At 40.2% G+C, this 18,905-nt stretch overlaps 1 protein-coding gene across 2 annotated transcripts in view; it reads left to right on the forward strand.

Annotated features, from left to right (window-relative positions):
* The window catches only part of LOC103114370 (CCR4-NOT transcription complex subunit 10), a 50,766-nt gene that overhangs the window by 6,384 nt on the left and 25,477 nt on the right, over window positions 1-18,905 (forward strand). For both annotated transcript variants that reach the window (XM_060184801.1, XM_060184800.1), the window contains exons 2-3: window positions 14,484-14,578; window positions 18,171-18,332. In XM_060184801.1, the coding sequence (XP_060040784.1) occupies window positions 14,484-14,578; window positions 18,171-18,332 (257 nt within the window). The remainder of the gene's footprint in view (window positions 1-14,483; window positions 14,579-18,170; window positions 18,333-18,905) is intronic.

Genomic DNA, 18,905 nt, shown 5'->3' on the forward strand with positions numbered 1-18,905 from the left:
ACAGTGCACAAGGACTCCAGTTCAAGCCCCTAATCCCCACCTGCAGGGAGAAAGCCTCAATAGTGGTGAAGCAGGACTGCAGGTGTCTGTCTGTCTCTCCATCTCTATCTTCCTTTCCCCTTAATTTCTCTCTGTCTCTATCCAATAAAAAAATAAAGTTTAAAAAAAATTTTAATATTTTTAAAAAAAGAAAAGAAAAATGAGTATGGTGAAAGAATATTAAGTGGGAGTCGGGCAGTAGCATAACGGGTTAAGCACACATGGAGAGGTGTGAAGCGCAAGGACCGGCTGAGGGCCTAAGGATCCCGGTTGGAGCCCCCGGCTCCCCACCTGATGGGGAGTCGCTTCACAGGCGGTGAAGCAGGTCTGCAGGTGTCTGTCTTTCTCTCCCCCTCTCTGTCTTCCCCTCCTCTCTCCATTACTCTCTGTCCTATCCAACGATGACACCAATAACAACAACAGTAATAACTAAAACAACAATAAAAAGCCAATAAGAGCAACAAAAGGGAAAATAAATAAATAAAATTTTTTAAAAAAGAACATTAGGTGAGAAGCAAGCATCTTATTATAATGGGCTGGTTAGTGATGGGGGGATTCTGCATTTGAACAGAGACCTAAAGATGAAAAATTAGCCTTGTAGGAAAAGAATGATCCAGGTAAGAGAAACAGCATCATGTATTTCCATGGGGAAAAAGTTTAAAGAACAAGAAGAAGGCCCTTTGAATATAAGCACCTTGAGGAAAGAGACTTTTGATGGTGTTAGTCATGTTCTGGTGCCAGTGTCTGAGCAATACCTGGCATGTAGGGCAGTTCATGATAGAGTTATAGCGTAGTGGGCAAAGAAAGCGTGGGAAGAGATGAAGTCAGCATTGTGGCAGGGGCTGACTCTTAATCAGGCCTTCCACCAGTGGGCGAAGTTTGAATTCATACCAATAGGAAGCCAAAGGCTGGCGAAATAGCTCACATGGGTAGTGTGCTGCTTTGCCATGTGTGCAATCCCAGGTTGAAGCCTGGCCCCCACCACATTGAAAGAAACTTTGGTGCTGTGGTCTCTTTCATTGTCTTTGGCCTTCTGCTTGTCCCTAAATGATGATAATGAAGGAAAACACTAGGAGACTGTAGTGGCTGACTTAAGTAACTGCATCAGGTGAGAGTTGATGAAGAGTTAGGAGCATTGCGTTCAAATCAGAAGCCTAGGTTTATCCTTGAAGTACCACTTGGTATTTGTGTGGTCTTGGGGAAACTTTAAGAAATTGGTACTTTTTTAACTTTAAAAAATATATTTTTTTAATTTTATATGATAGAGACATAAATCAAGAGAGACAGAAAGACACCTGCAGTACTGCTTCACTGTTGGTGAAGTTTTGCACTAGTAGAGCATGTACTTAATCACGTGTGAGGACCTCAGTTCCAGGCCCTGGCCACCATATGGGCACACCACACAAAACAGTGAAGCAATGCTGTGATATTTCTCCTTCCTGTCTTTCACCCTCAATCTGGAAAAAAGGAAGAGAAAGAAAGAAAGAAAGGGAAGAAAGTCTTATTAGTGCAATGGACAAGAAAAAAATCTTATCAGAGCAGTGGAATTACATAGGCACAAAGTCTAAGGCCCAGAGAAATCTGTCACTACACTCACAAAATAATGACAATGGATTTGTAAATGGAGCATTTTACATAAGGAAGTCAACAAGAGCATGCTTTGGGGAAGACAGGTAAAGCAGACCACTAACACTGCCAAAGGATTTTTGTTTTCATACTAAGGATCATTTTATGTCTTCTCCAGAGACAGTTTCACAAAGACACTCCAAAGACAGTTCACTTTGCATTGCTAAATAGGGTATTCGGGTATGTAGCTTTACTAGTAGCATTTTCTTTTTTTCCCTTTTGTTGCCCTTGTTGTTTATTGTCGTTGTTGTTATTGTTGTTATTGCTGTCGTCGTTGTTAGATAGGACAGAGAAATCGAGAAAGGAGGGGAAGATGGGGAGAGAAAGATGACACCTGCAGACCTGCTTCACCGCCTGTGAAGTGACTCCCCTGCAGGTGGGGAGCCGGGGGCTCAAGCCGGGATCCTTAATGTGGGTTCTTGCGCTTCACGCCATGTGCGCTTAACCCACTGTGCCACCACCCGGCTCCCGCATTTTATTTTTCTAAGCCATGTAGAAATCAGCTATTATATGTGGCTGATAAAGCAGGTGTACTTGACATGATAGAAATCTAAATGAGAGGTAATAAACTAAGCTATGTGGTGAATTTGGGGAACATGATAATTGTCGTGTTTTGAAATTACTTCCTTAAATAAATGCTCCTTCACAGTGCTAGGCGGTAGCTTAGTGAGTTAAGCGCACATGACTAGATAAGGAACCGGGTTCCAGCCCCTGGCTCCCACCTGATGAGGGGTTTGGTTATTACTTTATTACAGGCAGTGAAGTAGGTCTGCAGGTGTCTTTCTTTCCCCCTCTCTGTCATCCCTTCCTCTCTCGATTTCTCTCTGTCCTATCCAACAACAACGACAGCAATAACAACAACAATAATAACTACAACAGTGATAAACAACAAAGCAACAAAAGGGAAAAAATAGCCTCCAGGAGCAGTGGATTTGTAGTGCAGACACTGAGTGCTGGCAGTAACCCCGGAGGCAATAAATAAATAAATAAATTGCTCCTTCTAAAAGGCATCGTCATTATTTTGTGAGTGTAGCGATAGATTTCCTTGAGCCTTCGATTTTGTGCCTATGTAATTCCACTGCTCTGATAGACTTTTTATCATCTCCCCCCCCTTTTATTTCTAGGTTGAGGGTGAGAGACAGGGAAGGAGAAACATCACAGCATTTCTCCACTGTTTTTGTACGGTGTGCTTATATGGTGGCCAGAGTCCGAAACCTAGGTCCTCACATGATAAAGTGCATGCTTTACCGGGTGAACTTACTCCCAATCCCTTACCATTCCTACCCCCCCCCCACACACACACACACACCACCCTTCTGAAAACATTTCTTGTCTTGGGCATCACTGGAGTTCATTATTTTGAAAAGTGTAACTTGAAAGGAAGATGCTTCTCCAATCAGATTTGAGATATTAACATTCCTCATTGGAATGTGTCTATGCTTTCAGTTAACTGATTTTTCTCAGTTTTGAAAAAGCAGCCATGTGTTTTACTTTTTTTCTAGTTCAAACTTCCAAGTAATTATTTAGTTAGAAATGAAGCCTGTTGGCATAAAAAGTGTCAAGGCATGTGCCTCAAGGAACTCTGCACGTCTTGAAGACCTGCCATGTTCACTCGGCCAAACTAGAAGGAAAGTCAAGCTTATGAATGAACGCTCATATACTCTTTCGATTGGCAATGGAGACTACTTTTGGACAAATAAAGACACATTGTGGAATTATGTGCAGACTCTTTCTGGTAAGAAGTTAGCAGTCAAAGTGATTTCTTTTTTAAACTAGTTATAAACATGTCTGTTTCTTGTAAAAAATTTAAAAATTGCAGTTGGAAGAAAATTAAAATAGTGGTTTGTTAAAGGATTATTTAGGTCCAAGGAGATAGTAACATAATTAGGCAAATGAATTTTATGGGGCCCAGGCTGTAGTGCATCTGGTTGAACACATTACCATGCTGAAGAACCCAAGTTCAAAGCCTCCAGTCCCCACTTGCAGGGGGAAAGAAAGCTTCAGGAGCACTGAAGCAGCACTGCAGGTGTCTTTTCTCTCTGTCTTCCTATCCATTTCTATCTCTATCCAATGAATAGAATATTTTTTCTTTAAAAAAAATAAAAAGACATGCCTGAAGTTCAGGAAGTCTCAATAGATTCAGTCTCCAGCACCACTGTAGGTCAGATGAGCGGTGCTTTGGTTAAAAAAACAAAACACGTGGTCCACAAAGTGGCCCAGTGGATAAAGCATTAGACTCTCAAGCATGAGGTTTTGAATTTGATCCCTGGCAGGACTTGTACTAGTGATGCTCTAGTGTCTTCTCTCTCTCCCTTTCCCTCTCTCCTTTCTCTCTCCCTCTCCCTCTTCTCTCTCCCTCACCCTCCCCTCTTCCTCTCTCCCTCCTCCCCTCTTCCTCTCACTCCCTCCCCCCTCTTTCTCTCTTCATCTCTCTAACAGATAAAAAATATTTTTAAATGCAATCCACATTAAGATCCCAACCAAATTTTTTAGGAGAATAGAATAAAGGCTACACATGTTTATCTGGAACCAGAAAAGACCTAGAATTGCCAAAACAATCTTGAGAAGAAAGAACAGAACTGGAGGCATCACTCCCAGATTTCAAATTGTATTATAGGGCCATTGTAATCAAAACTGCTTGGTCTGGAACATAAATAGGCACACTGACCAATGGAATAGAATTGAGAGCCCAAAAGCAAGCCCCTATACCTATGGACATCTAATCATTGACAAAGGTGCCCAGATTATTAAATAGGGAAAGGAGAGTCTCTTCAACAAATGGTGTTAGAAAAATTGGGTTGAAACATGCAGAAGAATGAAATTGAGCCACTATATTTCACTCAACACAAAAGTAAACTCCAAATGGATCAAGGACTTGGATGTTAGACCAGAAATTATCAAATACTTAGAGGAAAACATTGGCAGGACTCTTTCTGTATAAATTTTAAAGGCATCTTCAGTGAAACGAATCCAAATACAAAGAAGACTAAATGAAAAATAAACCAATGAGACTACATCAAATTGAAAAGCTTCTGCACAGCAAATGAAACTACCACCCAAATAAAGAGACCTCCCACAGAATGGGAGAAGATCTTTACAAGCCATACATCAGACAAAAGGCTAATAACCAAACTCAGCAACAAGAACAAGAGCTCCAGACAGACTCTGACCCACATAGTCAACGACTGCCACCTCTCCAGATTCAAAGGAGGTCTCGAAACTTTACATCAGGCTCAACCTGACGCTGTTGACTGGCTACGGAAGAAGGGCAAACGCTAGAAGAAGAAGCAACAAGAAAACAAATGACCCCATCCAAAAAATAGGAAGAAGATAGGAACAGAATATTCACTACAGAAGAGATCCAAAAGGCCAACAAACATGAAAAAATACTCCAAGTCATTGACTGTCATACAAATGCAAATAAAGACAACAATGAGATACCACTTTGCTCCTGTGAGAATGTCATACATCAGAAAAGGTAGCAGCAACAAATGGAGAGGTTGTGGGGACAAAGGAACCAAACCCTTCTGGACTGCTGGTGGGAATGTAAATTGGTCCAAACCCTGTGGAGAGCAGTCTGGAAAACCCTTAGAAGCTAGAAATGGACCTTCCCTATGACCCTGCAATTCCTCTCCTGGGGATATATCCTAAGGAACCAAACATACCCATTCAAAAAGATTTGTGTATACCTATGTTCATAGAAGCACAATTTGTAATAGCCAAAACCTAGAAACATCCCAGATGTCCAACAACAAACTAGTGACCGAGCAAGTAGTGTTCTGTATATACAATGGAATACTACTCAGCTATTAAAAATGGTGATTTCACCCTTTTCAGCTCATCTTGGATAGAGCTTGAAGGCATCATGTTAAGTTAGATAAGTCAGAAACAAGGGGGCTGGCTGGGTGGCACACCTGGTTGGGTGCACATGTTACAGTGCACAAAGTCCCAGGTTCGAACGCCTACTACCCACCTGTAGGGGGAAAGCTTTGCAAGTGGTGAAGCAATGCTGCAGGTGTCTATCTCTCTCCCTCTCTTTCACACCCCTCCCTTTTGACTTCTGGTTGTCTCTAGTCCAATTAATAAAGATAATGAAAAAATTAAAAAAAAAAAAACTCAGCTTCACTGCCTTAGGAAGGAAGGAAGGAAGGAAGGAAGGAAGGAAGGAAGGAAGGGGGAGTCGGGCGGTAGCACAGCAGGTTAAGCGCACATGGTGCAAAGCACAAGGACTAGCTCAAGGATCCCGGTTCAAGCCCTTGGCTCCCCACCTGCAGGGGAGTCGCTTCACAAGTGGTGAAGCAGGTCTGCAGGTGTCGTATCTTTCTCTCCCCCTCTGTCTTCCCCTCCTTTCTCCATTTCTCTCTGTCTTATCCAAAAACAACAGCAACAATAATAACTACAACAACAAGGACAACAAAAGGGAATAAATAAATTATAAAAAGAAAAAGAAACAGAAGGATGAATATGGGATGATCTCACTCATATACAGAAGTTGAATAACCCGATCAGAGGGAAAACTCTAAGGAGAACTTGGACTGGAGTTGGTGTATTGCACCAAAGGAAAAGGCATTGGGGTGGGGGAGGAGGGTTCAGGTTCTGGATCATGATGGCAGAGGAGGACCAACCTAGTAGGAGTTGAATTGTTATGTGGAAAACTGGGAAATGTTATGCATGTACAAATTATTGTGTTTTGCTTTCAACTGTAAACCATTAATCCTCCAATAAAAAAATTAAAATAGGGTGGGGGTATAGCATGACGGTTGTGCAAAGAGACTTTTATATATATATATAAAAAGGAAGCATTGACAGCAAAGAGACTTTCATGCCTGAGGCTCTCAAGTCCCAGGTTCAATCCCCTACACCACCATAAGCCGGAGCTGAGCAGTGCTCTGGTTAAAAATTTTTTTTAAGTTTATATATATATATATATATATATATATATATATATATATTTTTTTTTTTTTTTTAACATTCATTCATTGAAGGAGGGAAATGAGAGCATCACTCTGGCTTATGTGGTGCCAGGGCCTAACACATGCAAATATGACATGCTATCTAATGCACTATCTCCTGCACCAACCGTCTTTACACATTTTAAAGAAATTGATCTTCACTGCATAACTATTATGTAAATAGCAGTCTTGCAGCCAACTCAGTATTACTAACTTTCTATTAGGTAAGGCCAGGCATGCACCTTAGTGCTAGAGAACATGCCTGTCAGGCATAAAACCATGGCTCCTAAGCACAAAATAGCAAGTAAAAAAAAAAAAAATTAAAATCTAGGGGCCAGGCGGTGGCGCAGAGGGTTAAGCGCAAGTGGCGCAAAGCGCAGGGACCGGCGTAAGGATCCCGGTTCGAGCCCCCGGCTCCCCACCTGCAGGGGAGTCGCTTCACAGGCGGTGAAGCAGGTCTGCAGTTGTCTATCTTTCTCTCCCCTTCTCTGTCTTCCCCTCCTCTCTCCATTTCTCTCTGTCCTATCCAACAACGAATTGCGTCAACAAGGGCAATAATAATAATAGCCAGGGGATTCGACTTCCGGAGGCGGAGCTACGAGCAGCAGATCGCTTTCTCTCCTCTCCTCTCCTCTCCCGGATCAACTAGGAATACCAAAGGAGACCACCCGGACCGAAACAAGACAGGACTAGAATGACCACAGAAACCCAGTAAATCACCCGTGAGTACAAACACGCGTGGCTGGTGACAGAGAGGAGAGAGGGGCCTAAGGAGAGATTAAGTGACTGCTAACAGTTCGACAGTTTGTCAGTGGAGACACCACCTTCAGTCTGCTCCACCAACAAGGGGACAGCTGAAGGGAGGAAAGGACTCCCCAGAGACTCCCCAAGTGCAACTCTGAGTCTCCATTGCTACTACCCTCAGAATCTGGAGCAGCAACAGGGAGGGACAACAGGGTACAGAGATCTAACCGGGAAACTCAGAAGACCTATACCTCGGTGGCATAGCTGAGGGGCTGTGAAAGTCTCTTTGCATAACCACTGGATTATCTCTGCCACACCCTGCTTTATCTCTTGGTCAGGAGTCAGTGATTAAGCTAAGAAGCCTATTGATAGTTTAAAAGCCCTCAGGCTCCCATAGCCTACAGGGGAAAAAAAAAAGGCTTTTACACCACTGAACTCCAACTCAGGGATTGAAAAAACTGTTAACTTATTTAAAATGGTTAAAACAACAAGAAAAAATATTGGAGACTCGAACCAGGACAAGAGTCCAGCTAAAAGTCCTCCAGAGGGTGAAGCACAAAACGAGTTCAACATCCAAACATTAGCTAAGGAAATAATAACAGGAGTGAGTAAAGAATTTGAAAAATTGTAATCAGAAATGCAGGAACAACAAATGAGAATATGGAAGAAAATTCTAATTATCTCATGGTTATTAGAGAGCTGAAAGCTGAAATCTCTGAGCTAAGAAGGCAACTAGCTGAACAAGCTAAAACAGTATCACAGCAGGGCAACAAAATAGATGACCTCCAGAAAGCAGTAGAGGGCAGAGAGAATAGAATCAATGAGGTTGAAGACAGAATTAGCAAAATTGAGGATGAATTAGAGACAACAAAAAAAGAAGTAAGAGATCTCAAAAAGAGATTAAGAGATGCTGAAAACAACAACAGAGTCCTATGGGATGACTTCAAAAGAAACAATATACGCATTATTGGCTTACCAGAGGAAGAAAGAGAAGGGGAGGAAGAAAGCGTTCTCCAGGCCATAATAGCTGAAAATTTCTCTAGTCTAGACAACACCAAAGACATAAAGATTCAAGAAGCCCAGAGGGTCCCAAACAGAATTAACCCAGACCTAAAGACACCAAGACATGTCATACTTAGATTGGAAAGGAATAAGGATAAAGAAAGGATCCTCAAGGCTGCAAGAGAAAAACAAAGAGTCACCTACAAAGGAAAACCCATAAGATTAGCAGCAGACTTCTCCATACAAACACTACAGGCCAGAAGAGAATGGCAAGATATCTATCGAGTGCTCAATGAGAAAGGCTTTCAGCCAAGAATACTATATCCTGCTAGATTGTCATTCAGACTAGATGGAAACATCAAAACCTTCTCAGACAAGCAACAGTTGAAGGAAGCAACCATCACCAAGCCTGCCTTGAAAGAAGTTCTGAAAGGTCTCCTATAAACAGTCAGACCACCACAAATAGGACATATATCAAAACACTCTAAAACTCTACAAGAATGGCGTTAAAATATCTTCACAATCTTTGATATCAGTAAATGTGAATGGCCTGAATTCACCTATTAAAAGACACAGAGTAGGAAGATGGATCAGAAAACACAACCCAACAATATGTTGTCTACAGGAAACTCACCTAACGCAACAAGACAAACACAGACTTAAAGTGAAAGGATGGAAAACTATCATTCAAGCCAATGGCCCACAAAAAAGGGCAGGAACAGCTATTCTCATATCTGACATGATAGACTTTAAAATAGATAAGATTAAAAAAGATAGGAATGGATACTACTTAATGCTCAGAGGATCAGTCAATCAAGAGGACTTAACAATTATTAATATCTATGCACCCAATGAGAAGCCATCTAAATACATCAAACTTCTACTGAAAGAGCTACAACAATATATTAACAGTAACACAATCATAGTAGGGGACTTCAACACCCCACTATCTCAACTTGACAGATCATCCAGGAAGAAAATCAGTAAAGACATAAGGGAGCTAAATGAAGAGATAGATAAACTAGAACTATTGGACATTTTCAGAGTCATTCATCCCAAGAAACTGGAATACACATTTTACTCAAATCCACATGGATCATTCTCAAGGATAGACCATACGTTAGGCCACAAAGACAGCATCAGCCTATTCAAGAGCACTGAAATCATCCCAAGCATCTTCTCAGACCACAGTGGAATTAAACTAACACTTAACAATCAACAAAAGATTAGTAACAGTCCCAAAATGTGGAAGCTCAACAGTACACTTCTTAACAACTTCTGGATCAAAGAGGAAATCAAAATGTTTCGAGAGTTCAATGAAAATGAAGACACAAGCTATCAAAATATTTGGGACACAGCTAAAGCAGTCCTAAGAGGGAAGTTCATAGCTATACAAGCACACATTAGGAAACAAGAAAAGGCACAAATAAACAGCCTGATTGCACATCTCAAAGACCTAGAAGAAGAACAACAAAGGAATCCTAAAGCAACCAGAAGGACAGAAATTACTAAAGTTAGGGCAGAAATAAATAACATTGAGAATAGGAAAACCATACACAAGATCAATGAAAGTAAATGTTGGTTCTTCGAAAGAGTAAACAAAATCGACAAACCTTTAGCCAGACTCACAAAACAAAAAAGGGAGAAGACCCAAATAAATCGGATAGTAAATGAAAGAGGAGAAATCACAACAGACACTGCAGAAATTCAACATATCATGCGAGGCTTCTATGAACAACTATATGCCACCAAGCTAGAGAACCTGGAAGAAATGAATGATTTCCTAGATACCTACCAACTTCCAAAACTAAGTAAAGAGGAAGTGGATAACATGAACAGGCCCATCACAGCTAATGAAATTGAAACAGTTATCAAAAATCTTCCCAAAAATAAAAGTCCTGGACCAGATGGTTTTACAAATGAATTCTACAAAACTTTCAAAGAAGAACTAATACCTCTACTTTTAAAAGTCTTCCAGAAGATTGAAGACACTGGAATACTCCCTGCCAACTTCTATGAAGCCAACATCACCCTGATACCAAAAGCAGACAGGGACACAACCAAAAAAGAAAACTACAGACCAATATCTCTGATGAACATAGATGCGAAAATATTGAACAAAATTCTAGCCAACCGGATACAGCAGTATATCAAAAAAATTGTTCATCATGACCAAGTGGGGTTTATCCCAGGCATGCAAGGTTGGTTTAATATACGTAAGTCAATCAATGTGATCCACCACATCAACAAAAGCAAGACCAAAAACCACATGGTCATATCAATAGATGCAGAGAAAGCCTTTGACAAAATACAACATCCCTTTATGATCAAAACACTACAAAAAATAGGAATAGATGGAAAATTCCTGAAGATAGTGGAGTCTATATATAGCAAACCTACAGCCAACATCATACTCAATGGTGAAAAACTGGAAGCATTTCCCCTCAGATCAGGTACTAGACAGGGCTGCCCACTATCACCATTACTATTCAACATAGTGTTGGAAGTTCTTGCCATAGCAGTCAGGCAGGAGCAAGGAATTAAAGGCATACAGATTGGAAGAGAAGAAGTCAAACTCTCCTTATTTGCAGATGACATGATAGTATACATGGAAAAACCTAAGGAATCCAGCAAGAAGCTTTTGGAAATCATCAGGCAATACAGTAATGTGTCAGGCTATAAAATTAACATTCAAAAGTCAGTGGTATTCCTCTATGCAAACACTAAGTTAGAAGAAATTGAAATCCAGAAATCAGATCCTTTTTCTATAGCAACAAAAACTATAAAATATCTAGGAATAAACCTAACCAAAGAAGTGAAAGACTTGTATATTGAAAATTATGAGTCACTACTCAAAGAAATTGAAAAAGACACAAAGAAGTGGAAAGATATTCCATGTTCATGGGTTGGAAGAATTAACATCATCAAAATGAATATATTACCCAGAGCCATCTACAAATTTAATGCTATCCCCATCAAGATCCCAAGCGCATTTTTTAGGAGAATAGAAAAAATGCTACAAATGTTTATCTGGAACCAGAAAAGACCTAGAATTGCCAAAACAATCTTGAGAAAAAAGAACAGAATCGGAGGCATCACACTGCCAGATCTCAAACTGTATTATAGGGCCATTGTCATCAAAACTGCTTGGTACTGGAACATGAACAGACACACTGACCAGTGGAATAGAATTGAGAACCCAGAAATGAGGCCCCACACGTATGGACATCTAATCTTTGACAAAGGGGCCCAGACTATTACATGGGGAAAGCAGAGTCTCTTCAACAAATGGTGTTGGAAACAATGGGTTGAAACATGCAGAAGAATGAAACTGAATCACTGTATTTCACCAAATACAAAAGTAAATTCCAAGTGGATCAAGGACTTGGATGTTAGACCAGAAACTATCAGATACTTAGAGGAAAATATTGGCAGAACTTTTTTCCGCATAAATTTTAAAGACATTTTCAATGAAACGAATCCAATTACAAGGAAGACTAAGGCAAGTATAAACCTATGGGACTACATCAAATTAAAAAGCTTCTTCACAGCAAAAGAAACCACTACCCAAATCAAGAAACCCCTCACAGAATGGGAGAAGATCTTTACATGCCATACATCAGATAAGAGTTTAATAACCAACATATATAAAGAGCTTGCCAGACTCAACAATAAGACAACAAATAACCCCATCCAAAAATGGGGGGAGGACATAGACAGAATATTCACCACAGAAGAGATCCAAAAGGCCGAGAAACACATGAAAAAATGCTCCAAGTCTCTGATTGTCAGAGAAATGCAAATCAAGACAACAATGAGATATCACTTCACTCCTGTGAGAATGTCACACATCAGAAAAGGTAACAGCAGCAAATGCTGGAGAGGGTGTGGGGTCAAAGGAACCCTCCTGCACTGCTGGTGGGAATGTCAATTGGTCCAACCTCTGTGGAGAACAGTCTGGAGAACTCTCAGAAGGCTAGAAATGGACCTACCCTATGACCCTGCGATTCCCCTCCTGGGGATATATCCTAAGGAACCCAAAACAGCCATCCAAAAAGATCTGTGTACACATATGTTCTTGGCAGCACAATTTGTAATAGCCAAAACCTGGAAGCAACCCAGGTGTCCAACAACAGATGAGTGGCTGAGCAAGTTGTGGTCTATATACACAATGGAATACTACTCAGCTGTAAAAAATGGTGACTTCACCGTTTTCAGCCGATCGTGGATGGACATTGAAAAAATCATGTTGAGTGAAATAAGTCAGAAACAGAAGGATGAATACGGGATGATCTCACTCTCAGGCCGAAGTTGAAAAACAAGATTAGAAAAGAAAACACAAGTCGAACCTGAAATGGAATTGGAGTATTACACCAAAGTAAAAGACTCTGGGGTGGGTGGGTGGGTGGGGAGAATACAGGTCCATGAAAGATGATGAATGAAATAGTGGGGGTTGTATTGTTAAATGGGAATCTGGGGAATGTTATGCATGTAAAAAAAAAAAAAAAGAAGTAGAAATGCAAAGCAGAAATTGACTGAGTTTGGAGTATGGCACCAAAGTAAGAAAGCAGAAGTACACTATAGTTTGCAGTGAGTACCTCCCTAATACTTCCTCTCCACTTTTCCAAGCTTTGGGTCCATGATTGCTCAACAATTTGTTTGGCTTTGTATGTTAACTCTCGTTTCAGTCACCAGGTTCCAGGTGTCATCAGGATGCCGGCCAGACTTCCCTGGATTGAAGACCCCACCAATGTGTCCTGGAGCTCAGCTTCCCCAGAGACCCACCCTACTAGAGAAAGAGAGAGGCAGACTGGGAGTATGGACCGACCAGTCAATGCCCATGTTCAGCGGGGAAGCAATTACAAAAGCCAGACCTTCTACCTTCTGCAACCCACAATGACCCTGGGTCCATGCTCCCAGAGGAATAGAGAATGGGAAAGCTATCGGGGGAGGGGGTGGGATATGGAGATTGGGCGGTGGGAATTGTGTGGGGTTGTACCCCTCCTACCCTATGGTTTTGTTAATTAATCCTTTCTTAAATAAAAATAATAATAATAATAATAATAGCCACAACGAAGCTGCAACAAAAGGGGGGAAAAATGGCCTCCAGGAGCGGTGGATTCATGGTGCAGGCACTGAGCCCAGCAATAACCCTGGAGGAGGAAAAAAAAAAAATAATAAAATCTGTCTTGTAAATTTTATTTTATATGCTTACTGTGTGTGTGTATCAGAGAGAGAGGGAGGTAGAGGAGATGAGACTCAGTTCAGAGCACTTCTATACTCCAGTATATGCAGTTCCAGGAATTGTACCTGATACTCCAGCATCTAAGTTTTGGGGCTGAGCCCACCTCCCCAACTATACTATTTCAAAATATTAATGTTTTTTCCATTAAGCTCTTAAATTCTTCTCTCACTTATCTGTATACTGAAGTGGAAATAAAATGCTATGTGATTTATCTGCTAACTTTAATTATCAGAAGTAGCAGTTCTGTTTTCCCTGCAAGAGTACAGGCAGTACTTGTTTTGTCTTTTACTATTCTTATGTGAATACCAGAGATTGAACCCAGACCCTCACTTATATAAGGCAGGTACCATGATACTGAGCTACCTCTCTGGCCCTAGAACTAAAAATTCTGATATATCCAAATATCAGAATGCTTTTTGAAGACTTACTTATTTATGGAAAAAATAAATAAATAAATAAATAAATGTACTCATGGGGGGGCAGGTGGTGTACCAAAGTATGCAAGTGCGCCACAGTATGCAAGGACCCAAGTTCAAGCCCCTGGTCCCCAACTGCAGGGAGAAAGCTTTACAAATGGTGAAGCAGGGCTATAGGTATCTCTGTCTCTCTGTCTCATTCCCTCTCCTTCCCCTCTCAATTTCTCTCTGTATCTATCCAATAAAAAAATATACTCATGTAAATGATGGTGGACTTTTCACCACTAGGGAAAACATTTCTTTTTCAAATATTTAGAGAATAAGCTCCATACTCATTTGTAACACTAGCCATGGTTGTTGAGAGGATTCTAATTTTGACAACTTCATTAGAAAGAAAACTGAAGATAAATTTTCTATACAACTTATTTCTAAAGAACTGTAAAACGTGTCTGTTTGCAGATCAGGGAGCAGAGAAACATGAAGGGACAGGTCAGTCTTCTGGGATCACTGATCAAGAAAAGGAGTTGTCCACCAGTGCTTGCCAAGCTTTCACGGTAAGAGATGGTTTCTTGGGGGGCAGACGGTGGTGCACCCAGTTAGGTGCACATAGTTATATATGCACAGGATCCAGGTCCAGCCCCTACTCCCCTCCTGCAGGGGGTACACTTTATAAGCAGTGAAACAGGTCTGCAGGTGTCTTTCTCTCTTATCTTCCCTGTCTCTCTCAAATTCTCTCGGTCCTATCAGATAAAATGGGGAAAAAAGAAAGAAAAAGTGGCCACCAGGAGTGGTGGATTCATAGTGCCAGCACTGAGGCACTGAGCCCCAGTGATGACCCTGGAGACAAAAAAAAAAAAAAAAGGTTTCTCTTACACTGCTTCATTTTTAGGGTCTGTCAAGTAGGAAATATCTCACAGTGAATTTTTAAAATTTATACTTTTTGTTCTATAATAGTTTGAAAGTTAAGGTATAGTTTTAAAATAAGGGCTGGTAAAATATCTCACTTGGAGGATGGGAGATAGCATGATGATTATGCAAAAATACTTTCCAGGCTGAGGCTCCAAAGTCCCAGGTTTAATTCCACACTAGCTGATTGGTACTCTGGTATATCTGTTTCTATCTCTGGCTCTCTCTCTCTCTCTCTCTCTCTCTCTCTCTCTTTGTATCTTTCTCTCAATAAAATATATTTAGAAAACAATGAGAGGGGTTGGGTGATGACACACCTGCTTGAGTACACACATTACATTGTGCAAGGACCCAAATTCAAGCCTTACCCCCACTGCTATGATCTTGTGATCTCTTTCACTGTCCTCTCTCTGCCTCTCTTTTTCTATCTTAAAAAAAAAAATGTGGGAGTTGGGCAGTAGCCCAGCAGGTGAAGCGCATGTGGCACAAAGCGCAAGGACCGTTGTAAGGATCCAGGTTCGAGCCCCCGGCTCCCCACCTGCAGGGGTGTCGCCCCACAGGCAGTGAAGCAGGTCTGCAGGTGTCTTTATCTCCCCCTCTGTCTTTCCCTCCTTTCCATTTCTCTCTGTCCTATCTAACAACGACGACATCAATAACAACAACAACTACAACAATAATTAAAAAAACAAGGGCAAGAAAAGGAAAAATAAATAAAAATATTCTTTTTTTTTTTTATTGGATAGAGACAGGTAGAAATTGAGAGGGAACGTGGTGATAGAGAGGGAGAGAGACAGAGAGACACCCACAGTCCTGCTTCACCACTTGTGAAGCTTTCCCCCTGCAGGTAGGGACCAGGGGATCGAACCTGGGTCCTTGCGCATTGTAACATGTGCGCTCAACCAGGTCCGCCACCACCCGGCCCCCTAAATAAAAATTTTCTTAAAAAATATTTTTAAAGGGGCCAGGTGGTGGCGCACCTGGTTGAGCGCACATATTACAGTGTGCAAGGACCCAGGTTCGAGCCCCTGGCCCCCACCTGCAGGGGGAAAGCTTTACAAGTGGTAAAGCAGTGCTGCAGGTGTCTCTCTGTCTCTCTCCTTCTCTATTACCCCCCTTCCCTCTCAATTTCTGACTTTATCTATCCAGCAAATAAATAAAGATAAATATATATATATATATATATATATTTAAAATATATTAAATAGGGAGTCGGGCAGTAGTGCAGGGGAGTCGCTTCACTGGCGGTGAGGCAGGTCTGCAGGTGACTTTCTCTCCCCCTCTCTGTCTTCCCCTCCACTCTCCATTTCTCTCTGTCCTGTCCAACAACAACAACAAGGGCAACAAAAGGTAATAAATAAATAAATGAATATTTTTTTAAAAAGGAAAGAAAAAAAATGTATTAAATGATAACACTTTTAGTTTGAAGGTGTTGAACGGGAGTGATTTGAGCCTTTTCCAGGTTTTTGTGCTTTAATAATCATATTTGAAATCTCTTAATGGTTTTAAGTCATTTGCATTTAGACTTGTAAATATGTAGCTCAAGCTGTTCATTTCACTATTCTGCTCAATTCTTGAATGTGCTTTAAAATGGGAGTTCAGAAGTTTATTGTCTGGCTATGAGTTAGCTCACGTGGTAGACGGTGAGTCTTAGATTCACACGAGCTGGGTTCAAGCTCCGGCACCATATGGGAACAACATGGATGGCACCAAGTGTGGTCTGTGGATGGTAGAGCAGTGTTTTGGTGTCCCTCCTGTGTCTCTCTGAAGTAAATAATGAAAAATACTGTGACAGGCAGGCCTCTCAGTAATAGTATCATACATAACACCAAGGCCCTGGGTTCATTCCATGGTGCTGCATTAGAAAAATGAAAGTCTATTGTCAACATTTTAATTTTTGAGCACTAAATGATACAAAAGAAAGTCATGTTTGATTTTCCAGTTACATTTGTGTCAATGAAAGACTTTGATACTTGGATATTCATAGTGTGTTTACTTCAAATTAATATTTGAGTAATCATACTACCTTTCCGGACTTGGCTACTATGCCCTGCTAGCAACATATACCTAAATATATTATGTCTGTACATTACATACTTGTGTGTGTGTGTGTGTGTGTGTGTGTGTGTATATATATATATATATATATATATATATATATATATATACACACATATATATATATGTGTGTATATATATATGTGTATATATATATATACACACATATATATATGTGTGTATATATATATATACACACATATATATATATATATATATATATATATATATATATGTCTTGTGTAGATATGATATATATTTCCACAGGTTGTAAATGCACAAATACGTCTACATACAGATTATAAAGATGTGTATTTCAGTGTTGGAGTTTATTTACTGGCATGGGACCTTGTTTGTGTGTTGATTCTAGTGCTCCCTGACTAACTTTTTCATTCTTTTTATTTCAGATAGATAGAGGCAGAGAGAGAAAAAGGAAGAGGCATCACAGTATAATCCCATCACCCTTACAGCTTATATAGTGCCAGGGTTCAAACTTGGCACCTTGTGCATGATAAAGCAGGTACTCTACCAGGTGAGCTGTCTCCCAGCTCCTGGAGTTTAAATGTTAAATAAATATCCACCGTTTTCACACCTCCACCCCATTTTATTATAACAATCACATTTCTGTAATTAACATGAATGTTGCTTCATCTAGAAACTTTAATATACTTAGGGGAATTATATCTTTTCAAAGAATTTTCTTTTTTATTTTTTTAAAGGTTCTCTTTCTTTTTTTAAAAAATAAAGATTTTATTTATTTATGAGAAAGAACCAGACATCACTCTGGCACATGTGCTGCCGGGGATCAAACTTGGGACCTCATACCTGAGAATCCAAAGCTTTATCACTGCGCCACCTCCCGGACCACTTTTAATTTTTAATTATCTTTATTTATTGGATAGAGACAGCCAGAAATCAAGAGGGAAGGGGGTGATAGAGAGGGAGAGACACAGAGAGACACCTGCAGCACTGCTTTACCACTTGCAAAGCTTTCCCCCTACAGGTGGGGATCAGGGACTCGAACCCGGGTCCTTGCGCATTGTAATACATGCGCTCAACCAGGTGCGCCACCACCCAGCCCCTTAGAATTTTCAAATAAAGCTAAGTGAAATATATTTGGAAATGAATGTTTTGTTCTTAAATTAAGTACGTAATTTTGTTTGTGTTGGTGTGTTTTTATTTTAGGCTGGAAATTATGATGCTTGTCTACAACATCTTGCCTGCCTACAAGATATAAACAAAGATGATTATAAAATAATTTTGAATACAGCAGTAGCTGAATTTTTTAAAAGTAACCAAACAACAACTGATAATTTGAGACAAACACTTACTCAACTGAAGAATCAGGTGATATGCAAATACATTTAGCTATGTGATTGTGATGTTTTCTAATTTGTGAAATAGGAATAGTTGAGGAAAATTAATGTGACTTCTGTAATATTAATAACATAATCTCTAATACCCAAAACATTTTGTTTTTTATTGATTGCATGTGTATAAAATAATTATTTCAGTTTTGTATTCCATACAAAAACATTATATGATTTTTATTTTCTGTTGGGCTTTTCACCAGAACAGGATAGACCGAGAAATAACTTACTAGGGTGTGTGTTTTGCCACATAGGTCATCCAGGTTCAAACCCTTGAAGAGGACTAGAGAAGGGGTTTTCCCAGTGTCAACAACTGGTTTAAGCTGACCAACAGCTTGTGCATAAAAACAATTTGAGGGTTCTTTATGATTTTCATTTATCTCTTTTTTAAGGAACCAAAAATAATCTCTAAATAGTTTTTTTTTTTTTCTTTTTATCAGAACACTGCTCAGCTCTGGCTTATGGTGGTGCAGGGGATTGAACCAGCGAGCCTCTTTGCATAACCATTAAGCTATCCCCCCACGTGAAAAAGCACCTTTTAATAGAGAAA

This window comes from Erinaceus europaeus, unplaced genomic scaffold (assembly GCF_950295315.1).
Source record: "Erinaceus europaeus unplaced genomic scaffold, mEriEur2.1 scaffold_721, whole genome shotgun sequence".
Lineage (NCBI taxonomy): Eukaryota > Metazoa > Chordata > Mammalia > Eulipotyphla > Erinaceidae > Erinaceus > Erinaceus europaeus.